This window comes from Triturus cristatus, chromosome 8, assembly GCF_964204655.1.
Source record: "Triturus cristatus chromosome 8, aTriCri1.1, whole genome shotgun sequence".
Lineage (NCBI taxonomy): Eukaryota > Metazoa > Chordata > Amphibia > Caudata > Salamandridae > Triturus > Triturus cristatus.
The window spans coordinates 456108866-456133885 of NC_140591.1; the positions used below are offsets into that span (position 1 = coordinate 456108866).

The 25020-nt window shown below is 44.7% G+C and overlaps 1 protein-coding gene across 1 annotated transcript in view; it reads left to right on the forward strand.

Moving 5' to 3' along the window:
• The window catches only part of RB1 (RB transcriptional corepressor 1), a 1278597-nt gene that overhangs the window by 364107 nt on the left and 889470 nt on the right, over positions 1-25020 (forward strand). Inside the window, exon 11 of the mRNA XM_085621884.1 lies at positions 6528-6602. Coding sequence (XP_085478010.1) covers positions 6528-6602 — 75 coding nt within the window. The remainder of the gene's footprint in view (positions 1-6527; positions 6603-25020) is intronic.

Consider the following 25020-nt stretch of genomic DNA (forward strand, 5'->3'; position numbering starts at 1 on the left):
ATTCCACAGTTTGGTGGTTCCCACCGCAAATGATCTACCCCTTAGCCTGACTTTGGAAAAGCGAGTGACAGTGAGGTAACGTCTGTGGTTGGATCTTAAAGACCTCTCCTGCTGGTAAAGGAATAGTCTCTTCCTCAGGTAACAAGGGCCCCTGCCATGGTAGGCCGGAAATGCAAACGTAAGGGCCTTGAATTCAATTCTCTTTGCGACTGGGAGCCAATGGAGTTGTCTGAGATGAGGTGAGATATGGTGTCGGAGTGCATGTATATACTTATCTCTCGAATGGATCTCTTGTAGATTTCTTTTACTTCAGTTATATATTTGTGTCTGTTTTGCACATATGGTCGTCTGGCCTTCCATTTTATGTTCGTCTCTGCATTTTACCCACACCCTTCTTGGTGACCTGGTTCAACCTTCTTGGTTGTAGTTGTCTGTTTCCTTCCTTCTCTTCAATGAGCGTCTCCATTACATATTTCAGGTGGATACCTTATATATCTTTCATGGTTTTTACTATAAGAGCAGTTTCTTTCCCTTGTTGTTTTTTCTAGCCATGCTCTTCAGCATTTATTATTCTTTTTTTTTTCTTTCTTCATCATTCTATGATTGGAGGTACCTTGTTTCGCATCTGTTCTTAGGATGGTTTCCTCGATGGTTGGTGGGTGCTCTTTATGCGTTCTTTGTGTTCGCCATGGTTGACCACACTATGTATGCTCCTTACATTTGGTTTTCAGCCTGGACTCTATTGACTGTTGTCCTTGGTCCCTCTGAATTCCCCGATCTTCGATTGCTTTCTTTTTCCTGGGTCAACGCCATGCTTTTATGGTCTTATACCTTTCTACTCCCTATGGCTACCATAGTCCTTCTTGGAGATCGGTCCTCTCGGAGAGCATCTTGCTTCACCTATCATTTTCAGATAGTCTAGTCCCTTTCTATCCTTGGGCAGCCTTCTTTTGGGGATCTTTGGTGAGTTCTGTTTGCAGCCCCTCCTCTGAGAATGGCATTGCTTGGGTATTTGATTCTAAGATAAGGAATCTGGAGCTAGATGTCTCTATCAGATGGACAAGTTGCTTACCTTCGGTAATGCTTTATCCGGCAGAGGCAGGATTTAGCCGCAAATTCTTTAACGACCCACCCATCCTCCCCGCTCTGAGAACCGAAGACCCTGTTGTTTCCCAGATTCCCTCTTTGCATTCTACTTATGTTCTTTCATTCTGTACATGTTGATATAAGTCTTTTTCCCCTTTTGGCACACTGTCTCCAGAGGCTGTTTATCTGCATGGTTCCACGTTAACACGGAAATAGTCACAAAAGAAACTGACGTCGAGGGAGGGCTTATAGGGACTCCGTTGACGTTACATCCGGGAGACGACTTTGCTATGGAGTCGCTCGAAGGCCTCTGCTGACACGCGGAGATACTGCTGGGAAAATGTCCGGATCCACTCTGGTACTTGGGGAGAATTCTAAGATAAGGAATCTGCGGCTAGATCCTGTCTCTACCAGATAAAGAGTTACGGGAGGTAAGTAACTTGTCCTTCTAATAATAATAATAATTCATACTTGTAAAGCACGAACATATCACCCCTTAAGGTTTCAAGACACTTGGGACCATTGGGGAGATTAAGTGAGCTATTGCCCAGAGTCACATGATGTTGAGCTGAGCTGCTGCCAGTGTTGGGGATCGAACCATGATCTCCACGCTCTGGAGTCATCCACTCTGACTGCTGCGCCACTCCTCTTCAACCTTCATGGACCGAGCAGTCGCTGAGCAGCATTTATGGAAAATTCCCTTTCTGACGAAGTCACAACGATTGAAGAGCCTTTACTCTTCCCCTATTGCTAGAGCCACGATGCAGGTGTGGGATCGGGTGGGTGTCCTCATTCCCTTCCCCATTGACGCTGATTGTGTGTAACACTGACTTTACTCTGGGTATGGACCAGGTGGCATTTTTTCCATGGCAGAGGGCGAGATGCCGCTCCATTGGCCACATGTTCGATCAGGGCCCACTCTCTTTTGATCTACTCCGATTAAACTATACACTGCCAAAATTGGAGAGATTACATTATTTTGCAAGTCTGACACTGGCTAGCACAACAGACAGTTTGCCATGGGACACAGTGCTCACTTACAGCAGAACAGGACCAGGACGTACTCCCACAGTGTCTCTCACTCCCCCCACCATCTCCCCACCCTTCAAACCCTCACCCCACCCCGTTAACTGACAGCACACTGCCATGAATTTACTGCATAAGCCAGCATTTGAGGTGGTAGCCTGTTGTAGACCAGATTAACAGTAGGAGTCGCAAGTGAGTTTGAGCTAGGATCATTTTCTGTGCTCCCAATACAGAAAAACCGATAATGCTGTAGATCAGGATTGAAGGTCTTTGCCTGAGTGTGTGCGTGTATCTGATTGTGCTGCATTGTAGGACTGAAGTGTGATAGATGACTTGGGTACGTCTCTGGACTGTAATGGCAGTACCTCTGCATGTCATGATTGTGCTGCAGTACGCCCAATTAACTATTGGAAGAATGAAAAGAGGGTCACCTCCAAGATCTTTCGTACCTAGATTGCTAGTTCACCAGTTAACTGTAAGGCTCGGCAAGCCTGATATCCATCCACCTGAGGAGGGCGACTCAAGAGCCTTCTTTGCTCCGAGAGACCTTGGGAGATAGGTAGGGTGCTATCCCTGGCTTGTTCCAAACGTTTTGGAGGGACTGGTTCCACGTGGTTAGGACTTGTCCAAAGATAGAAATATTTTGGAGAAAGGTTCTAAAGATACCGGCTGAAGAGTTACGGTGACCCATTCACTCTTCACCAAGATTATGTATTCTGAGAATCTTGGAGGACGTTAGCGCACAAGGTAACAAAGAACATAGATAAGAGACATTACCAGACACTGGAGAATGGAAGCTGCACTGCCACACAAAACATGGTTGAATGGATAGACTGGTGTTCACAGCTAGAGGAACCCATTTACCTGACTTGGGTTGTCCGAATAAACGCAAAAGACGTTGGGGAACATGGTGGGAGCACTTGCAACTTGTTGTGGCTTGAGATAATGAGAGAGTAAGTTGGTTTAATATGGGGCCAAGATAATGTTTTGGAACATGCTTATAAGAGTTGTTTTAGAGAGCTATATGAATGAGTGGGTTTTCTGAAGTAATGTCAACCTTTTCTTGTTTTGTTTATTCTTTAAATTGTCATCTCCTGTTTTGTCACTTGCTTTTTGCAACTAAAATCAGTAAAAAAGAATTGTATAAAAAAGAGTTTGTGATAAACTGGCTTAACTCTACTGGAACAGCAGGGTGCTACATGGCAGGATTGTGGTTTATTGGATGTATTATATGTCGCTATACTGTGATAGGGAGGTAACAAAGGGGCAGGATCAAAGGAGCATTAGGACTAAAGATGCAGTAGGCACGATTGAGTTCAGAGGATGGGCCTTTTGAAGTTGGGCCTACTGGTTCCCCTTCTGCAGTGTGCCTCTTTCAGCACCCTCCTATATTTACCATGACATTTGAGCCGCCTATTTTAAATCTTCAGTTTATTGCCCAGATTTAGCTTTTTCTATGGTACATATCTACCACAATCTGTGGCTGTGCTATGCATTTTTTTTAACAACTCATACATCATGCTGAATAATGTAAAAACAAGGTTCTTTCGAGATGCATAGACTGCATTTTGAGTAGGGAATGGCAGAAAAAGCCCATGGAGGCAAGCAACTTGTAGGGAATCATTTAGGATTAATTGGTTTCAGGTTACAGGAATGTTTTCAACAGTTAGTTTGTTATAATAGTCTTAGAACACAGTGTGAATAACCTGATGTTTTCCAGTTGAGCGTTCCATACTTTAGGACCTAGGTGGATGGTTCATGATTTTAGCTTTTGATGGTCTGGGATGTCAAAGATCTCAGGGCCCTTTGCTTCTTATTTTTTGTTAACCAAATGCAATGGCCGGCTTTCATATTGTTAGACTTGTTAGCCCATGGTCAGTGCATTTAAAGTGTTAAAGGGGTCTTGCATTTTATTTTAGCCTCTAGTGGGATCCGTTGTAGCTTTAATAAAGTTGTGTCCTGGGCTCCCACTCTTCCTGCTTCTTTATGAAGTATATATTTGAAGTTAGTCAAAGTCGTTTTGAGAAGATCTAATAATGTTTCCTCCATCAGTGTTTTAATCCTCCAGAGCTTATATCACTTGGAGCAGCTCATCATGTGGGATTTCTGGTTGTATTTTTCTCGTTAGATAAAGTTTTAAATAGCTGTGCCACATGGAGCTCTGTAATAAGATTGTTATCTAGAGTAAGTCCTTTTAATTCAACTGATGGTTCCGATTTGGATGAGTGGGTTGTATTTTTCCATGTGTTACCTGAATGTTAGTTCCTTTTGCTTGTGGAAGGAGAATTCAGTTTTGTTTGGGTTTAACTATAGCAATAAGATCAACATCCAGGATGATAGGTTATCAAGGAATGTACAAAATGTTTTAATGTTGCTGTTGTATAGCTGAGTGTCCTCTACATATTGATGAATGGTTTGGGTTGCACTGGGTGTGCTCTCTCGCCATTCCTGTAGGCTGCTAAGAGTGGCTACAATTCCCAGCTGCTTGGCTTCAATCGCTGACTGCTCATGTCTCCACGTGCACCCTCTGGTGCTGGCATCTGGTGGGCGTGTGGATGTACAGCTTTTTTTTGCAATGAAGTGGTGGAAGGGGAACATTTTGTAGGCAATGGCCTCTCTGGTGGTGTGCAATTTGGAGGCTGGTGTTCTGTCAAATGCGTTCGGGTTTCCCTCCATGTGCCTTTTCATATAAGACTGGTTCCAAGCACCAGAGTACTGAAAGAATCATTTTATCATGAAACACTTGTCCTGCCTCTTCTTGCTGGTTGGGTCATCAGGTTTGTCTTAATGACTGGCAGAAAGTGGCTCCTGTTTTGAGTCACCCTTTTCCTCTGGAGAGACCTAGATTGATTGATTTGCTAGAGAATGCAGTGTTTGACTATGCTAAAAAGGTTCTTTTAAGAGTTTTTTTTAATGCCTTTTGAAATCTTTTCCCTAAAGAAGCACAGTGTTTGTTAAAATCAGTTTTTATTCCTCTTTAGAATTTTGAGCTTTGGCACCTTTACCTTTCTCTTTCTATACATTTATATTTTGAGAGTACCAAGTTTTAGAGGTGACATTGAGTTCACTATTTCTAGGAAGTGCTGAAAGTTTCTTTATGTAGGTTTTTCAAGAGTCTTCGTGCTCTTTTGGTTCTTCTTCTCTACTTCTGTATGTAGGTCTGTTGAGAAGGACCTTTTTAGTAACAACATGATCGGGCCAGTGTATTTTTTGGTAGTTTTGTTTTAGTCTCCTCTTTCCTCATCCACCCACCCACCCACATATCTACCCATACATTCATCCACCTACACGTTTTTTCATCCAAATGTTTGTACTTTCTATATATGGCTCCCTTGCACACCCATATTTCAAGCGTTTAGAATAGCAGCCCTTCTCTGACTGCCCACCACCCGGCCTCAACCTCTAACAACTTTCAAATATTATTGCTGCAGCTGGCATCTCCAGGACTGGAGTCAACACTATAAATATGGCTACTATAACTAGATAAAACACTTTAAATGTGGCCTCCAGAACTGGACACATCTTCTTAGAAGTGGCTACCGGGTTAGGATTACACAATAGGTCCACTCAATCCGCCTCTAAATATAGAATCGGTTCTAGGTGAGGAATTGAGAACTGGACTCAATTGACTTGGTGGGTCTTTAAGCAGAATTGACATAACCCCACAGAGGAGCCCTTCAGAACCAAAAACAATGTGCCATGTGTGGCGTCTAAATGTTGTAGCATTACTACAGTATTTGAGATGAACCTTTAAGAATCGGGACCTTCCTATGGATTTATTCATTGTACACTTGTATATAGACTCCCTAATCTGCTGATTTAATTATTCCTCAACCTGCCCCCACTATTCATGCATGTCCCTTCGTGGACTTGACACAGTTTGCCCAATTCAAGGTCAGCCCATATGAGCAATGAAAGATGCTGAAGGGCAAGGGAAGTGTACAGAGTTGGTGGCATTTATTGTAACTTGAGTGTTTGTGAATGTGCAAGTGCGTTGGTGTGCCGATTCTGTGTGCATACAATTGGTTATGTTATGGGAAGCCTGCCCTGCAGCTTCCACTCTCCACGCGAGGTAGTGTGAAGCTGCCTATGTGTTCCTGTTTATGTGTCTATGGAGCACCAGTTAAGGTGGTCCATAGACAGGCTTTTGCTCTTTGTGAAACCCAGTAAAAAAAATATCACGGTACAGATGATGCAGAAATAGTGTTTTTCCGTTCAAAAAGAAGCTATTAACCATGTTGATTTTGAAATGTAATATTGTATTTCTTGTAGATTCTATTAATTTAAGAAGCATTACATGGTGAACACATATTGAATCTGTTTGAATTCGAAAAGTTCTTTGTTACATCTAAGATTTGCACCAGAGCTTATATCTGTCATATAAACGGTATTACATTTTTTTTTTACCAATATAGTGTTGAGCTGGAGAAGACACCACGAAAAAATGACCCTGAAGAAGTTAATCTCTTCCCTCCACAGACTCCTGTCCGGTAAGAGACACCTAAACAGCTTTCATTGTTGGTAGAGGAAGCTTCCTCAGCTTGGGGTACGGCAAATGGGATTCTAAAATAGCAGTGTTTATATAACATACATTTAGAGGAAACATATGTTCTCTTGCTGATGAGGAAAGCAACAATGTAAGGCTCCCTTGAGGTCTCTGTGTTGAATTTCCTGTTCTGCATTGTATTGTAAGATCTTTGTTCTGCCATGTCACATAAGCAAAATTCCATTGTGAATATTTCTTGGCAGGCTCTGTAGCCGATCCTTGTTTTCACGCTGAGAATTACATGAATCATTTCATTTTATCTAGCGGTCACCTGCCATTAAATGGAGATACGGTGGCAGTGATTGCTTACATTTATTTTTTATTTTAAGTTATTTTTTATTTAAATATAACTTGTGATGAAGGAATTGGTTAAAAATTTGCCACATTTTATTAACAAAAACAAATGATATCCTTGAACATGTTGTTTATATATGTATCTATTAGTTACACAATTGGTATCTTCTTCTATTTATTCTTGGAAGCACAAATGGAAGGCAATTAGAGGGAATAGCTGCATGGCACTGTATCACAGCGTTCTTGTATAACTCAAATAGCTTCTTGTACACTTAACTCTCTAGCCCAAGCTGCATATTTGTAGGCTTCTGGCAATAAAATTGTGCTTGCAATTTATTTTAAAATAGCTCTAACTGCTAAAATCTGAATCTGTTTTTTATATCCTCAAGTATTTTGTCTCTCGAACTTCTCTGCGTAAGTATATAAGCTCTTGTCTTGGGTGTGCAATTTTTTTAGTCGTGTCAGTGACTTTTGGTTTAAGTGAGTGTTAAAGAACAGAATGGAGACCACTTTCTAAGTTTTTTTGTGTAAAAGACAGAGGAGGTATTTGAGTCTCAACTCGGACCTGAAAAACAAGAGCCTCCTGTTAACCATGAATAGGATGCCCTTTGTGTTACTCATGAGCAAAAAGTCTGTGGATCATGGGTCTTTCCATATTAATAGTGACTATGCAGTTTCCCTGCAGTTATCCACTAGCCCCATCCTGAAGATTGTGCAAATCTCAGTGGGCATAAAAGACCTCTTTTACCTCAGACTCAGTATTTTCTACATCATGCTTTGAAGGACTTCCTTCCACTTTCACTTTAGATCCCCAAACACTCCAATTTGTTCTTCTTAAACTTTAGGTTATTGATTACACAACAGCTACCCTGTCACCCTTTGGAAAAAGCTGAGCAAGTGCACTGGAAATGACACGATCCCTACATTTTAGTTTCAGTTTGCACCACTTTCTTTCTCCTTTTTAAGTTACCTTTGTATCTACACCTTCTTATTACAATGTTCACCTTGCGTTCAAGGGAGTCGACTCTGTTGCACAGACTATCCGCCAGGTCATATCTTCGGTTTTTCCCCACTGGTGTTTTCATACAGAAGCACCCTACTGTGACCTCTTCTTAAGTGACTCCTTTTTACCTCTCTGTTGTGTGCTAAGGCAGGTGACCAAACCAAGAGTAGCTCCTCTTCCATTTTCTTTCTGCCCTTTGTGTTTGCATTCAGAGAATCACAGCACTCCCACTCACTACATTTCTTTGTTATTCTCAAGTTCTCGGTCTTCAGCATCATGCAAGGAGGTTCACCTAATTTTTCATCCAGTTACATTGAATATACTGTCCCTAGGTAGCAGCCACCCCCACCCTGGTAGTCTGCTGCAGTGTCTGTCGGTCTCTGTCTTCAGTTGCTGTTGGAACAAAACGTTGACACTGGGATGACAGGGCTGTGACCTTCGGCATGGTTATGGCTTCGTCACTACTCTAATATAATGCATCCTCTCCCCACCGTTCCTGCTGTTAGTTACAAGCTCAGTAGCCCATATATTGGAGCTAAGCCCTGCCAGTCTAGCTCCTATATTGTCTGTTGTTGCTCAACCTTCTGGCACCCAATGCATCTGGAGGTTCATATAATGGTTCCAGCGCTCCTGAGGGACACATGCTGTGGTGCCTGCCTGGCTGGGTCCCAATGTACCCGTACCGTTATTGCAATGTGGCATCAAATTAAGTGAAACATTTAGAAATAGTTTAAAAACATGCACGTGGGAAGAGCCATTCACCACAACAGCAGTCTGGTCTGTAATCATAAAACTTGCATACCCTTGGAAAATGCTCTCTGAACTGCCTGTATAATTTACTAAGTGCCTTCAACATATCATAGTCCTCATGTTAGTGCATTATAGCCACAAAGTAAAATTTGTACACATTTTTTTATACTGGAACAATTATCAGTAATGCAAACTGAGGGTACATCTCACTGTATTTCTTTAGAGCACTGACTCTAACAAATGAAGACTTCACAGTAATTAAATGTATGTACAACTTTGAGCATAAACAGAATCTTGGAAAGGAATCCACCAATTCAGCCACTCAAGTGGGACTCGGAGACATGTACATGGGGGACAGTGGCACTAACAGACTGATTAAGGGAATGGGCAGTAGCAAACAGGAGGACACATGAATAATTCTTCAGCTTATTTTTCCAAGTTAAATAAGGGTGGGAGGAGGGAACTTGTTTGTTTCATCACGTCGACAACGGTTTACAGAGCTTTCATGTTGATGAAGGGGTGCGTGATTGGCTGCATTTTAACGCTGTGGTGCTGAGGTCTTCTGAGTTTATTTCGGATATGTTGTGCCTTGTGCTTCCCTTGCGCGCCTGTGTATGTTTGTGCACTGTTTGCAGGTGCACTGTGTAGAAGTTCTTTGGGTGACTTCCTGCATTTTAAAGTGGTGGTGCTGGGGTGTTCTGAGTGTATTTTGCATATATTTTTATACTGTTACCTTGCCTTTAAAATCGGCCATGTCGGAAAACATTTGGATGGAGGCAGCTACCTTTCCTGATTAAAGGAAAGGTAAATCTCAATACATTTACATTTCAATTGTCTCCCAGGCTGCGCTCCAGACACAGCCTTTGTGTAGTGATACCCCTCACAGCAGGGCTGTCTCCAGCCTGGAGCACCCACAACAAAGGCACAAAGAGGTGTGATGGCTCTGCACTGAAGTGTGATATAGGTAGACCAATGCTTAGCCTCACCTAAATAGTCCCCTTCAACCTGCTGCTCCACCCCTACTCACCCATAGCATCTACAAAAAGGGCAGAACTTCAGGAATTCTAATCAGCAGCAATTTGCTAACAAAAGTGTTCACTGAAATTGTAAAAGGGAGCCCTTTCACCAGCCCCTCACTCATCAGTGTTTGCATCCTCAGCCCTACAGCCACTGGAATGCAGATAATACACTTCCACTGTCTGGGAAGATGTCCTCCTCTTCCATTTGGTGCCAATGCAAACCAGAGGCACTCAAATGTATCCCACTCTGCTGTATAATTAATACTCTGAGATAAATCGGAGGATGAACAGCAGACTCTCTTTTTCATTGTGCACGTTATTTCCCATGTATTTTCTCAACATTTGCGTCCAGCCATTATTTTTCACTTTCAACCCTTGAGCTCATCAACGGAGGTGGCTAGATCGGTGGTCTAGCAGTAGCCTAGCAGCGGAGAGATGATTTACCCTGTAGTTAGTTTTAAATCGCTCACATTATAGCACTGCACGAACTCGCAACATACAAGACTCAAATAGGGTGCTAGTACACCTGCTGACCTCGTAATAAAACATCCCAGAGCTCCCTGACATCCCTGAGCTCCTCCCTCGCAGCGAGGGGGTTGTAGCCCGCGTAGAGACTAGGTCTGTCACGTGAGGAGGCACCCCTATGATGAAGCATGACACCTCTGGTGTGTGAGGGGAACCGTCCTAAAAATCTCTTTTGCGTCTTCCCTGACTGAAGGGCTCTTACTTCCACCCCACCTTCTCTATTGTCTGGTTGGCCTCTAACGTATCTCTATCCAATGCGTTTAGGACAGGAACAGGTACATGTAGGAAAGTGCCCCTTTATGAATGGTTACCCTCCACTTTTTGCCTGACACATGATGCACTTTTGACTTGGTGTGCCCTGGGTCCCTGCCAATCAGGTTCCCAGGGCCTGTGTTCTTTCTCAAAGCTGTACCTCTGTACCGACAATTGGCACATCTCTGGCTGCAGGCAAGCCCCTTGTAAAAGGTACCATGGCGCACTGTGTCCAGGTAAGGCCTCTATGGGCTGCAACACCTATTGTGTCACCCTTAGGGGCCCTGTCCCTTAACACCCACACACTGCCATGGCAGGCTGTGTGTTTTGGGGCAGAGAAAAGCGAAGAGTTGACATACCACACATCCCTGTGTGCCATGCCTAAAACCCACTGCCTGGGGCCTAGGTAAGTCACCTGTCTATGCAGGAGGGGTTTACAGGACATGGGTCTTTGGAGGTGAAGAGATTTTGTGTGGCACATATCTCAGCAGGTTAGCAGGGATAGGGGGAGGTACAGAGCACCCAGCACAGCTCAGCTCCTCTGATAGCACTTTTTGAGTTAATGCAGTATTTCCTCCAGGTCGAAGGAGCTGAGAAATTCCCTGTGTATCCTTTCTCTGGTGAGGGGAAAGCCCCCTGGTTCGAGTGGGTAAGATTGAGAAGGCCTTCAAGTGTGATTTCTTAAAGTATCGGTACTAAGGTCCCAGTGCAGCAGGCTTCAATACCAAGCTATGGTCGGGAGGGGTGGTATGAGAGGCCAGGGATCCGAGGAGCACTGTAACAGGAGTGTGCGAGTGCTGTGGCAGGGAGGGGCATTATGGTATGGAGGGGAAGGGGACTGTGGACAGAGGGGCACTGAGATACAGGTGAGAAAGGCTCTGTGCAGAGAGGGGCACTGTCGGAGGTAGCGATAGGGCACAGTCACAGTGGCAGGGAGGTGTTCTTTAAGATGCTTGTGGCTGCAAGGGCGGTCATTGCGGAAAGGAGAGGACGGATGTGATTTGGACGAGAGAGTACTGGGACAGGTATAAGTGAGGTACCAATACGCTGAATGGCAGGAGGACATTTTTTCTCTTTCGGTTTTGGACCGGACTATTTTTTTCACTCTGTTGCCTATTGGATAGCAGTTGTGTGTTATATACCGCACGGCGCACGCACTACTCGCCTAACCTTGCAGCTTCGTTGACACTGGCAAGCGAAGACTGCTGACTGGCGCCACATAAATTAAGTTCCCAGTTCATCGTACGTGCAGTTTAAACTGCGCATGACACAACACATCCGCCCTGCCCCACCCTGAAGACCACGCATCAGCGCGTGCCAAAGCAAGCACACTAGTATGCACCAAATATGAACTTGCATCTGCACAAGCCTCGCTCCTAGGGGCGTTTTAATGGCCCATGCACAGTGCACCAACTATGTGCATGGGAGAAAAATTCAATAGACCCGGCCCTGAGAAAGAAGTGCCGGTGCTCAGCACCGGAAAGCACCGGCACAAATTAAGCACTGGGTGGCCCACTTTGTCTCCTGTGTCGAACCCCTTGATAGTGTTGACGGGCCGCCTGAGTCACATCAGTGAGGTATTGGTCTTGTGTCACAAAGCTCCAATTGGTGTGTCCTTTCCTCTCTGTTTCTTTTTTTTCACGGTTATGATCTGGGCCTTATCTTGAAGTGCTGCTTTATATGCCTCCCAGACGGTAACCGGCAAGGACACTGACCCCTCATTCTTTTCAAAGTTTAATTGAGAATATTCCCAAAGGAACCCTTCTATAGCTGCGTCTTTTAGGGCCCAGGAATCTAGACTACAATTGTGTGCTCTATTGGATTCTCTGGCACCAAATTTGATCGGCAAAGGCTAATGATCCTATATCCCTTGGGCCAAGTACTGAGCATCCCGCTCCCAGGGACGTTGTGAAGACTTGTCACATGGGTAAAGCGTGCCAGCTCTGTGGATGTGCTGGACTGTATCGGTCAGGGTGTGTGTATGTCTATCACTCGATCCATAACTTCATTGAAATTCCCACCTATTATATAGCGCTTGTTAGATGTGCCTGAAAGGATGAGTCCTAAGCCCTCTAGTGTCCACTTCTGGAGCCTTGGGGGAGCATACTCATTAAGGATCCACACCTCCCAGGCACCACCTTCCCTTCACTGCCTCTTAGCAGTCCTCAGGGTCATCCCACTTCCTTTCAACTTGGAATGGGTGGGGGGGTTCTTCTTGGCTAAGATTGCAACTCCTCTGTAGTCCCTTGTGTACCCTGCATGAGCTAGCCCTAGGTATCCACCTCTATGTGGACATTTGCAGACGTTACCCAGCAGATGCATCACTTGCAGGAGTACCAGGTCAGGGAATAGCCTAGGGATATAGAGTGTTATGACCCCTCTCTTACTTTTGCAACCCAGACCATTTACGTTCCACAAAAGAACTGTCAGTGGGTCGGGTGTTGTCCAGCCAACCTCTCTGCTATCTGTCTTAGGGGTGTGAGTTGTAGTGACTGTGCAGGGTATATACTCTGTCTCGCATGATGATGTGCTTGTGTAACCTTGTCTCGTGCTGTGCCTCCCATTAAACTACTAAACTGAAAAACCTACCCCCCACCCCACTTTTCCCGGACATGGGTTTACAATTACTCACTTAGTCTGTCGCTCATCCCACCCTTCAAACATCTCATTCATTTAGCAAAACAGGACAGTTTGTTTAATTAAAGTTGGCAGCCAGGAGAACAGTTGCAGGCATAGAGTCTGCAAGCTGTCTCAATTTATAGTGCCTTTGTGCTAATCTTTTATACAAATTACAAGAAGCCATAAAAATTTTCCGGCATACCATATATGGGGAATGTTGGTTGCTGCCTTAGTCATAAATTGATGGTCAAATGGCTACTACAGGTCTCCCTCGACCTTGCGTGGACACAGTGTGGCAAGTGGTGAAAGTGTCCAGATGTCTGGCATGAGGAGCGCATGATCACTACGTGTCCTAGATCCTGATTGGCTGTATGTTCCTAACTCATGTGACATCTGACTTTATGGTGTTCTTAGGAGCGTGGGTACCCCATGTGTGCTTTATTGGGGCAATCTCCCCTGGCCCTTGTAATGTTGCTGTGCCTATCTGTGCGATTGATCAAGAGATTCCTGCCAGAGTGTTTGCCTTCAAGCAATGCACCCTCCCACCTGTGACCCATCAATCCGTAATCCCGGGTCTAGGTCGCAGGGCCTACCTGACTGCATACTTGTGTGTCGAGGTAGATGTGTAGTTCAGAAAGGGTGATTCTATTAAAAAGGAGGATAGTTCTTTTTTATTGATAAACGTATTGATAGCCATATTAACAACAGCATAGCCAATTTTCCCAGATGTTCTCTCCTGGAAAGGTATTTATTACTGTTCCAAGAGAGGAGAAAGTTGAAGACAACATTCACATCCCAAAGGGCTGAATACCTCGGTTCTGGTGGAAGGGAAAGGTGAATGCCTCCCATAAGTTTACATACTAATGGATGTTCCCCCATTTGACAGCCATCAATAGGGGGATGTCCTGCTGGTATAGCTGAATGAAAACATTTCACTGATCTATAAGCCGTGCCTTTGGATGCCAGGGATGACAAAAAATTCAAAACTGAAACGACTTCTGATTCCATGGGATCCCGGTCACTCTGGAGACACCAACCCGACTGTACTGATCGATATCTCTTGGTGGTGCCTTCTACCTATGCCTTTGATAAGTGACCTTGAGCTGCCTGCGAAACCCAGGACTTTCCATCTTTCCCGGTAATTTGCCACGCCATAAGGGAGAAGTGGCCCATGGATACCAGAGGATGAGGGTTCCTCTGGGGATCCAGAAGAAGATTGGGGACGAGAGGGAGAAGGATTAGAGAATCCCAGTAAAGTTCCAAAAGAACTGGATACCAGACTTGTGATCTCCAGGTCTGGGTTATTGGTGGAAATGCGTAACCCCTCTCCTAACTCCAATCCTCGAGAAACATGTCACTCTCTGTTGCCATGTTATCGGGTCTCCAGCTGAAGAATCTCTCCAACTGATGATCCAGTGTTGAGGCAAACCGATCCACTGAAAAAGAACCCCATCTCTCGTTGATGGTTTTGAAAATCAAAGGATGAAACTTACATAGGCTTGAGTCTGAAAGATACATGGAATTCCAGCCCGACATCACGTTTGCCTTGCCGGGAAGGTGTTCCTCGACTAGCAAAATGTTTCGGTCTAGGCAAAAGTTCCAAAAACTCTTTGCCAATTCCGCTAGAGCCCTCGAGTGGATTCAGCCTAAGTGATTGATGTAATGGACAGTGGACACGTTTTCCATCTTCAACAGCACGCAACACTGTGTATTTTCTCTGGTTCAGCAGCGTAATCCGAATGAACCTGCCAGAAGTTCAAGATAGTTGATGTGTAACTGTTGTGTTTGAGACTACCACTTGCCACAGGTCGATAACTCGCTGTAGCGAGCACCCCAGTTCTCTTTGTTGGCATGTAACTCGATAACGATATTCGGGCGCGAACTGATGATCTCTCTCCCGTTCCACACTTCCAGGTGCATGAGCCACCATTGCATTTCTTCCTTGACTTCCTCTTTCAACTGAACCATCTCCACATAAGTCCACATAAGTCACACCATGTCTGAGATGTTGAGCCTTAATGCTTTGAAGGACCCTGTAGTGTAGAGGACCCGGCAAGATGACCAGAATCGACAAAGAAAGGAGGCCCACCAGGTACGCTACTTACATCTAGGAGGTCCGTTTCTTCGCAAGTGTTTTGCGGAGCTAGTCTTATTTTTGCCACCTACTTTGGAATTGCCTGGTGAGAATCTATGACCAATGCCAGAAAGGTAGTCGTTTGAGAGGGAGTCAACAACAACTTCACCTTGATGACAAAACCTAGGCTTTCCACCAGATGCACTGTTGTTTGAAGATGAGACCAGAGTTTCTCCCAACACTGATCCATAATGAGGATGTCGTCCAGATAGATGATCATTCAAATTACTTGGGACCGCAGCGGCTCCATGACTGGCTTTAAAACCTTGGTGAAGCATCATGGCGTGGATGGGAGACTGAAGGGCAGGTAAGCTAACTCGTAAGTTTGTCCTGCCCAGATGAATTGAAGGAATCGCCTGTGTGGAGGAAAGATTGGGACTGTGAGATGCACGTCTTTTAGATCTAGTCTGCCCATCCAATCTGAGGGTGGAGAATGTCCTGCAGAAGGTGAATACTTTACATTTTGAAGTCGTTATAGATCAAGCACTCGTTGAATTCGCACAGATTGATAACTAGGCGCCATCCCTTTTGTCCATTAGGAACAGGTTGTTCACGATTCCCCTGGGATGAAGAGAGATGTGGGAAATCACCTCTTTGGCTAACAGTTCCTCCACTTCCTGTGACATCAGAGCAGACACTTGTTCTGATAACCTGAGAGGATGAGGAAGTTGACGTTTTATAGGGGTACTGTAGAATTCAATATGGAAACCCATACTGATTTGAAGGACCCATGCATATGATAAAAGGCATTTCCAATTGTCTCTGTATTGAGCCAAGCGCCCTCCCACTCTTAGTTGGGAAGAAGTCAGAACACTTACCGGAGCCATTGGAGGGGAAGTTACCTTGGGATCCTCCTCTACTGCCCTGATGGCGGAGTCCTCTGGATGGATAGAAATTGCAGTACTTGGACTGGTCTTGCCATTGACCATGTCGAGAGCCTTGCTCCCTTGAGGGGTGTGTGGAAGTCTTGCGACTGGCCGAGCGCCCTCTACATAGACCAGCCCTGGAGAAAACCCATAAGGTGGAAAACTCTTAATCGAAACCTGGGCCTTCTCCAGGGACGTAAAGGGTGCTAAAAATTTGGCAAGTTCCTTCAGAAAAGGGTTTCTAAAGAGCCCCCCTTGTGCTACCAAGCTGGCTTCGAAGTAGCTTGGTATCCACTTTGATGGAGAGGGATCTTTGACTATCAATGGACAAGGCACAGTTGGCATTGCCCAAGAATATTATTGCCCGTTGTGCCCATCTGGAGAGACCATCGGGGAGATAAGGGATCAAGACTGCTTTGCTTCCTCCGCCATGTCGAGGATCTTAGTAATGGGGTCTGTCATATCCAGTAACTTGTTTTGATATGAGCGCCAGGAGCTATCTTGCCTAAGAAGTTAGCCATTCTCTTATCTAATTCTGGTGTTAGTGCTACCTTGCCCTTCAAAGAAGGATGGGGGCATGCCGCCCGAATATAGTCTCGAGTCTCTTTTTCTAGAGGCTTCCTCAGCCTTCCAGCGACATAGGTAGCCACTTTGGGAGCTGGAGCCCACTCAGAGGAATGAGGATGCATCAACTCGTCAGGGGTCTAGCATATCGGACCTATCCGTGGACTGGGAATTGAGGATGGAGGCATTCAGGTCTGGGGATGGACGCTACGGCCAGGAAGGACCTAGACTACTGTCCGAATCCCCATGAGAATCCTCTGTCAGGGATTCCTCCCCGTCAAGGGGAAGTGAGAATGCCTTTGCAGACTGGGGGAGGCAACCCCTAGAAGACCCCTGGGAGAGGTTGTCGCTTGGGGCTCAGAAGTCGGAGAGCAAGGGCTGTGCAAGGAATGCCTTTTTTAGGTGGTCGAAGACATCCAAATCCACTCCCTGGACTTCTTTGCGCTTCACCCGAACCATTTGTGAGGGTTTAGTGGGCATAGCAGCCCGTAGCGCAGGATCTTGCACAGAGAGTGATGGGTCAATCAGGGTGGAATCAGCACAATGGTGAAATGCCATTATCACGAGCTTGTGCTCAATAGGCGCTATGACAGATGCCGCCACCTGGTGAATGGACACTTCCACTGTGTCACAAAAGTCATCCTCAAAGGGGAAATAAGGAGGGTTTCCCTCTTCGTCCCGATAGTGATGCATTACTATGACAGGGGCTCAGTTGTTTGTAAGGCAGCCACTGGCTGAGCAGTATTCAGTGCGCTGTAAACATCGACTAGAGGCTAAGTGCTCTCCAAAAGGTAATCCCTGAGATAAACACCCTTTGTTTTAATGTGGGCAGAGCGCCTGGAGTGTCCCTACGGTGTGTAGGCAGGGTCGTTACCTGCTGTGAATAATACAGACCTCGCAGGGCGTCACTCACAACAGCTCTTGGGCTTAGGAGCCCTATTAAGCATACAGACCCCAATTGGTGGGTCCACACCACAATGAACACAGACCTGCCTGTACAGACCCTAGCGGGGGCATAAAGCTTCCAGGTGCTGCAGACAGCTAAGGAGCAGATGCAGTGTTTGCAGCAGGAACTTTGCACTGCAGATGCAGTGTTTTCCCGGACTTATAGATCAATCAAGTTTTGTATGTTGGCTTTTTCGTCATGTAATTGAATTGATGTCATTAGTTGCACAAATCAAAGTTTGTTGAGGGAAAAGTTTAATTTATGTACATTTGTTTGCTGAGTATAAGTGGTATATGTGAAAAATTAACTCTGCACTGTTAATATGATGACTAATGCTAAACCTCTTAAGTTGTGTAAATGTCTGTTTTTTAACCAGCTAGTCCTTAGATTCGTTAATTTCACATGTCTCCTCTCTACTGTTATTGAATGGCTGGTACATATCATATACAAAGAAAGGCAGGCCCTGCCACAAGAGGCAACACCTGCAGCCACTTCAGTCCTTGCAACTGCGGATCCACTAGCCCCCCCTCAGGAGCACACGTTCATCCGGACCATCAGGAGAGGATGGAAGGACCACCACTACCACCAAGAGACACAAACCTAATTTCCTCCAGTGTGTGACTACCATTCACTCTGTCGACTATTTTCTGGACACATTTACCTTTCTGATGCCTGTTGTGTTTTGGACATTGGACTTCAAACTATTTTGGCTCTTCAATAATGGTCTCATTCACCATGACTGACCTTTCCTATTTTTGTTTGTTTTTTGGTCTGCATCCTGTTTTATTTTTTTAAATAAAACCAAAACTAACAAAATCAAAGACTGGTGTTCTAATCCTTTTCTGTATGTATTCTCTATCTTTCCTTCCATCATATATTTTAAGATGTAAACAATAAAATTATTTTTTATTTAGGAATAAATTGCAAGTAGGTAATGTTTTTCACAAATGTCTACCATGACAAGAAAAAATCAACAACTTGTATTTTATTATATTTAAAGTAGATTGATCTGTCAAATGTTTCTTAAACATAACAAACCATACATCGCACAAGTACTCAGTGCCATTTTTACATTGTAATTCCACACCATGCCACCATGGAAAAAAGGGGATATAATAAAAAAAATCAGACTCAATAGGCATCAGCTGGAACCAGATATTCTGCCTCACCGTAGGAATTGCACAGCAATCACACTAATAGTCATAAATCCTGCCAGTACTCAATTTGGTGGCCACAGGATCATTCCAGTACACTGTTGCAGTAGCTGGGGGAATGTCACAACCTACTTTAAGTGGTGTGCTACAAGAAGTTAGTTCTACAACGATGAGACACTTCAACAGCTTCATACGCTTAACATAACGAGCATTTTGCCTCTGTGAAGGGAGATTAGTATGGTTTGGGTCGACTACCACATGTAGGTAGAGCAAATCAAGCAGTACATATTGGCTTGGTGCCAACATTCAGCAGAAAACAAGTCTCATGCAGTTTTACAGACTTCCATTCAATCACTGTGCAAGTTGTATCAGTACAAGATATGTACGCCCAAAGTCTGTGTATGTCTTCCGCAGGATCAACCCATGTTCCCTTTGTACTTTGCAACAGCAGCATATAACTGCAAATGTCAACTTTTTGAAAAGTCCAAATGAAGATGACATGGTGAAGGGTCCTAAAACAGAGAAAAACAAAAATGTTTATTAAATTACAATACCAAATAGACACCTTACAAATGAAGATATTTGAGGACACATTTTCTAAGAACAATCAAAGATGAAGAATGCAAATGAACACAGTAGTCAATGTGTCAAGACTTTGATTAACAAACATATTTGCCCTGGATGTCACTTAACTTGGTCTTTCAAACAAATGTCCAGCACAGAGTTTTATCCTCATTATAATAAAAGTTGGTTTAACATTTCATAAAACAAAATGAAATAATATACTCACACTTGTGAAGAAGTTGTTAATTACATCTTGACGTGCGTCAATTCCTTCCTCTTCGCCACTATCATCCTCATTTGGCATTTCAACATCCTCACCCAGTGGCTCTTCATCGTCTTCTTCATCTGCATTGAATGGGATGTTCTGTCGCAGGGCAATGTTATCTAACATGCAGCATGCCAAGGTGATTTTGACTAGAGGAGGGCCCCACCAGTCTTGTCCGGACATCAAAATCAAGCCTTTAGAACCCCAAAAGCCGGTTCCACTGGCCCCTGTGTTGTTCCATGGGCCTCATTGAAGCAGACTTCCCCAGGCATTGTTGGATTCCTCCCCAATGCGAACAGCCATGTCCAGTTTGGATAAGCTGAATATCCTTTATGTGATGAAAAATAAATTAGCAAAAAATTGTAACCCATTTTTAAGATTCTTACACTTTACAATAGCCAAACAATATAATGGCAGATAGTACTTACCAACAAGCCAGGCCATCTCAGGTCCAAGTTGTGACATTTGCAGGAATTTGCAGCTGTTCTGTAGTACAAAGGAATAATGGGTTGATCGAGGAAAACACGCACACACGATTGTGATGTACAAATATGGCAAACAGACAACTTGCACAGTGATTGAATGGAAGTTTTTTTGATTGCGGTACACTTCTTCTCTGGCATTTGGTGGCGGTAAGGCACAGGGAGAGAATGTGGCAAAGCGGCTAGGGCGGTCGACCTCGGAGCTGGGGAACCGGGTTTGAGTCTCAGCAGGGACGCTCAACATTCTGTGATTCTGGGCAAATAACTTAATCTCCCCGTGTGTAATAAAAATTAATGTGTCCGTCTGTAACGTAACTGGTGCTCATGTAAAGCACTCGGATATCTTCTGGTCTAGTTTGCGCTATATAAACATCCCCCCCCCCCCCCCCCCTCAAAAAAAAAATCTGTGCATCAATTGTTCCAACCACGTGGTAGGCAGGACAAGGCATAAAAATCCCCCTCCACATTGTCAAATTCCTGGTTTGTATGAAACTGAAACTGTTGATGTGTCTCATCAATGAAGAAGGAACTTGTTGTAGCACACTACTGAATGTTTGTTGTGACGTGCCGCCAGATACTGTCACAGTGTATTGGAATGATCCTGTGGCCACATATTGTGAGGCAGAAGATCTGCCTGCAGCTGATGACATAAATCAAGAATTGTTTGTCTAGTCAATCTGAATTATATTATAATATCCCATTCTTCCATGGCGGCAAGGTCTGGAAATGGTTGGAACACTTGAGTGTCACCTCCTCACTCTCCCTGGCTTCATATTTCTGTATAGAAAAATCTAGTTTTCAATACATATACATTTTAATACATAATTATACTGAACTTCATTATGATTAGTATAAATGTGTTCAAAAGTTCACATTTATTACATGTGTAAATTGCTACTTTTTTTTTACAGTGTAAATAATACATTGTCAATATTATTTACATCTTCTTTTATTTAATTATTCTTTTTATTTCTGTAAAAATCCCATCAATGGCGGTATAAACACTAACCCTGGGCGTAGGACTACGCTACGCTCGCGTAGTTTGCTCAACTATGCGCTACGCGAATTGCACGTAGCACAGTGCAAAAACGCGTAGCGTAGCGGGCAGTTTTTGCTTGCTCGTGACCCTCAACTTCAAGTTGGCGACCGCGAGCGAGGAAAATAACATCCCGGCGAGACTTTTTCCTCATTCGCGATCAGCAACATCAAGTTGCCGATTGCGAGCGTGGAAAATAAACCTCCCGGCGAGATTCTCAACGCGCGGAGGTCAGGTTTCTCATTGCAAGTGGTCGCGTATGCTCGCGACCGCTCGCGATGAGAAACTACCAGTCCGCATTGAGAGAGTTGCCGCTCGAGTACAAATCTACTCGAGCGGCAGAAAACGACCGCTTGCACTGTGCAAGATGCCGTTTGCAATGATTGCACAGTGCAGACAAGCATCCGGCACTGTGCAATCAGTGCGAACAGCATTTTGCACAGTGCAGTACGCAGTTCGCGTAGCTACACGTAGCTTGCGTAGTGCGAAGTGCACTTCGCGTAGCTACACGTAGCGCTACTGCGCGAACTACGCCCAGGGTTAATAAACACCACCATGCAAATCTTGCTTTGAACCACATTAAGGCAACACATTACACTTTTCTATAAAAACAAATGAAGAACATTCGCTTTTTCGACATGTAAACATAGTTGCCACCATTTTGAGTGGTGGCGACGCACTTAACAGTCACAAACACACTATTCCACAATCTAAAATGGCAGCCGCCTGACCTCGCCATCAGGACATTTGTAATTAGTCGACTGCAGCGGAAGAAAACAAAGTAGGACAGCCAATGGATGTGTCCATCGCCGTCGATCGTGTACATTGTGTACATGTACGTGGCGTTTTAGAAAGAAAAAAAAAAGCTCACTTGTCTCCTAACACTGCCAACAAGACCTCTTCAACTTTTGCTGCTGTGTCCGACCTCTGGGAACCATGATGTCGGGAAGAGCAGATGACAGGACCCCAGCCTTCTCGCCAGAGGAGTTGAAGTTGTCGGAAACTGAGGTGCTGTCCCTGTACAGCCAGCTCTGTGGCTCACCAGCGGAACAGGTATGTGTTTAAAATGTATTTGTAAATCTGCCTAGCTGTTTTTTTATTACTAACCAGGCTACAATGTCCCTTTGAGTTCTTGAGTGAAGAGTAGTTAAGTGTAATTTCTTTTTAACATTACATAAAAAAATGATGGTGTGAATTAAGCACATCATGATTAGAGAAACTACAGCATTAGCTGTGTGTTTAGAGCCCTACATTTTATTTGGTGTGCATTTTGAGATGTATCTATGTATATGTATAATTTTAATGTGAAATGTAGAAATTTCACATAATATAATTATAGAAAACACATATCTTATTTACTGCTGTATGTAGATATAATTATTTACATACCAAATGAAATTGTTTGCGATGTGTATTATCCCACGTATCACTGAGCCTATATCAGGTGTCTCCAACCAGTCATTTGGGAGCTACCAGTAGCTCCCAGACTCCTTCAGAGTAGCTCACAGCATTAAGGTATTTTTCAAATGAGCACAAGGTCATATTTGCAACTCAAAGTTAAGAGAAAGCTGTGTTTATGTGACATAATGTTCATCAGACTGCATATAGCAGGGCCTGACAATGAGTAGTGCTCAGCCAGATTTGTGGGGCAGGCTGGGGCTGAGTGACTGAGGTGAGCAACTGAAGCACTGAGGTATTTGACTCTTAGAAAAGATTTCTTGTCAGCTCAAAATTAGAGTTCTGAACAAAATGAGGCTTCTGAATGCTTTTAAATGGAAAACAAATGAAACGGTCATTAATTACACAAACCGTATACATTTCAAAGCCTTTCAGTCACTCATGGAAATATATCCCCTTCATACTCACACGTTCATACATCTTCAAAGGACACTCTCACTGACACATATGGCAGCCCTTTCATAGTGCCCTTAGTTTTGATATTTAGTTCAAACCATAGTATCTGGCTCTATAGACATTAAGCTTCAAGTTAATGTAGCTGGGAGTGGGGGTGTCTGGTTCTAATGCGCTAGTTGTTTAACCTTCAGTATTTCATAATGATATTCACTAATGAGAAGTAGCTTTTGATTGATGTAGTAAAATTGTGTTACATCATTGCAGACAAACAAGTTACAAAACGGTCCTTTTTTCTGTCATTTGTTGTATCCATACAGGTCCACTCCCATTAAAAAAAAAAAGATATGGAAGGCCATCTCCAAGAAGGTGCGGACCCTCGGGGTCTACAAGCAAGAGGTGGGAGGACCTACAACACTGGACCAAAAAGTAATTAGAAGTCCAGCTCAGCAAGTCCTCCGCCCGTGGGAAGGGCATGCACCACAATCTTCTAATGACCCACATACTTGCAGTGGCCTTTCTGGACCTTGATAGGTGTTTGAGAGCCCAACAGCAATATGAAGGGGCTAAGTTCTAGTGTGACTTCTGTCTTCTCGGCGTTGAGCTTCAGGCAGCTGTTGGTCATCCAGACTGCGACGTCTTGTATTCCTTTCTGGAAGTTGAGTTTGGCAGTGGTGGGGTCTTTGGTGAGGGAGAGGATGAGCTGGGTGTCGTCGGCATAGGATACGATGTTGAGGCCGTGTTGTCGGACAATGGATGTGAGGGGGGCCATGTAGATGTTGAAGAGGGTGGGGCTCAAGAATGAAACCTGTGGGACGCCGCAGGTGATTTTCATGGGGTCGTAGAGGAAGGGTGGGAGTCTGATCCTTTGGCTTCTTCCAGTGAGGAATGATAGGATCCAGTCCAGGGCTGTTCCTTGTATGCCTGCGTCGTGTAGTCAGGTGACTAGTGTGTGGTGGAAGAAGGGCGGTCTCTGTGCTGTGGTTGCTTCGGAATCCGGATTGGGACGGGTCACGGACAGCGTTCTCTTCAATGAATCATGTCCGTTTCCTGTTAACTGTTTTCTCTGCAACTTTGGCTGCGAAGGGGAGGAGCGAGATGTGCCGATAGTTCTTGAGATCGGTGGGGTCAGCTGTGGGCTTCTTGAGCAGGGGTCTGACTTCAGCGCGCTTCCAGTCATCTGGGAAGGTGCCTGTTTTAAAGTAGGTGTTGATGGTGCGTTGTAGTTCGGGTGCAATGGTGACCGTGGCTCTGTGGTAGATGTGAAGGGGGCAGGGGTCGGTGGGGGCCCCCGAGTTGATGCTTTTCATGGTTGAGACGCTGTCTTCGGCTGTGATCGGTGTCCAGTTGGAGATGGTGGGCTGGCAGGTGTTTCTGGGGGGGGAACTGTGTGGGCCATCTGTGGTGCTTGGTGGATGGTCAATGAAGTTGTCATAGAGGTTTTTGATCTTGAGGTGAAAATAGGTTCCAAGCTAGTCGCAGAGGTCTTGGGATGGAGTGATGTCTGTGGCTTCGCTTCGTGGGTTGGTTAATTCTTGTATGACACTGAAAAGTTCCTTGGAGTTGGCCAGGATTTTGTTGTGGATGAAGTTCCTCTTGGTGGCTCTGATCTGGTTGTGGTAGTCAGTCATGGCGTCCTTGTAGGTGGTGTGGTTTTCGGTTGTCTTGGTGTTTCTCCAGTTCTTCTCCAGGTCTTATTCAAGGTAAGGATCGCTCGCCACAAGCGTATCCCCAATTTTTCCCCCGCTTGCTATTGGCACCTCTCCGTTAATTACTATTAAGGTAAGGACCGCTCTTGGTCAATCCTTTTTCCAGGCATTGTGCCGCTCGAACCGGTCCAACCAGAGACCCACCGTGGTCTTACTCGACACCGCAAGTCCTCCCATTGACCCCCGCATTCCACCAATGCAACGCTTTTATAGGTAAGCCTCCGTTCCTCCCTTTTCGCCCAGCTCGCCTTCCCTCACAGGCATTGACGGTTCTCTACAGAGACCGCGATTCCTGAGCGCATTCCTTGAAACACACTCCTCCGGGCATG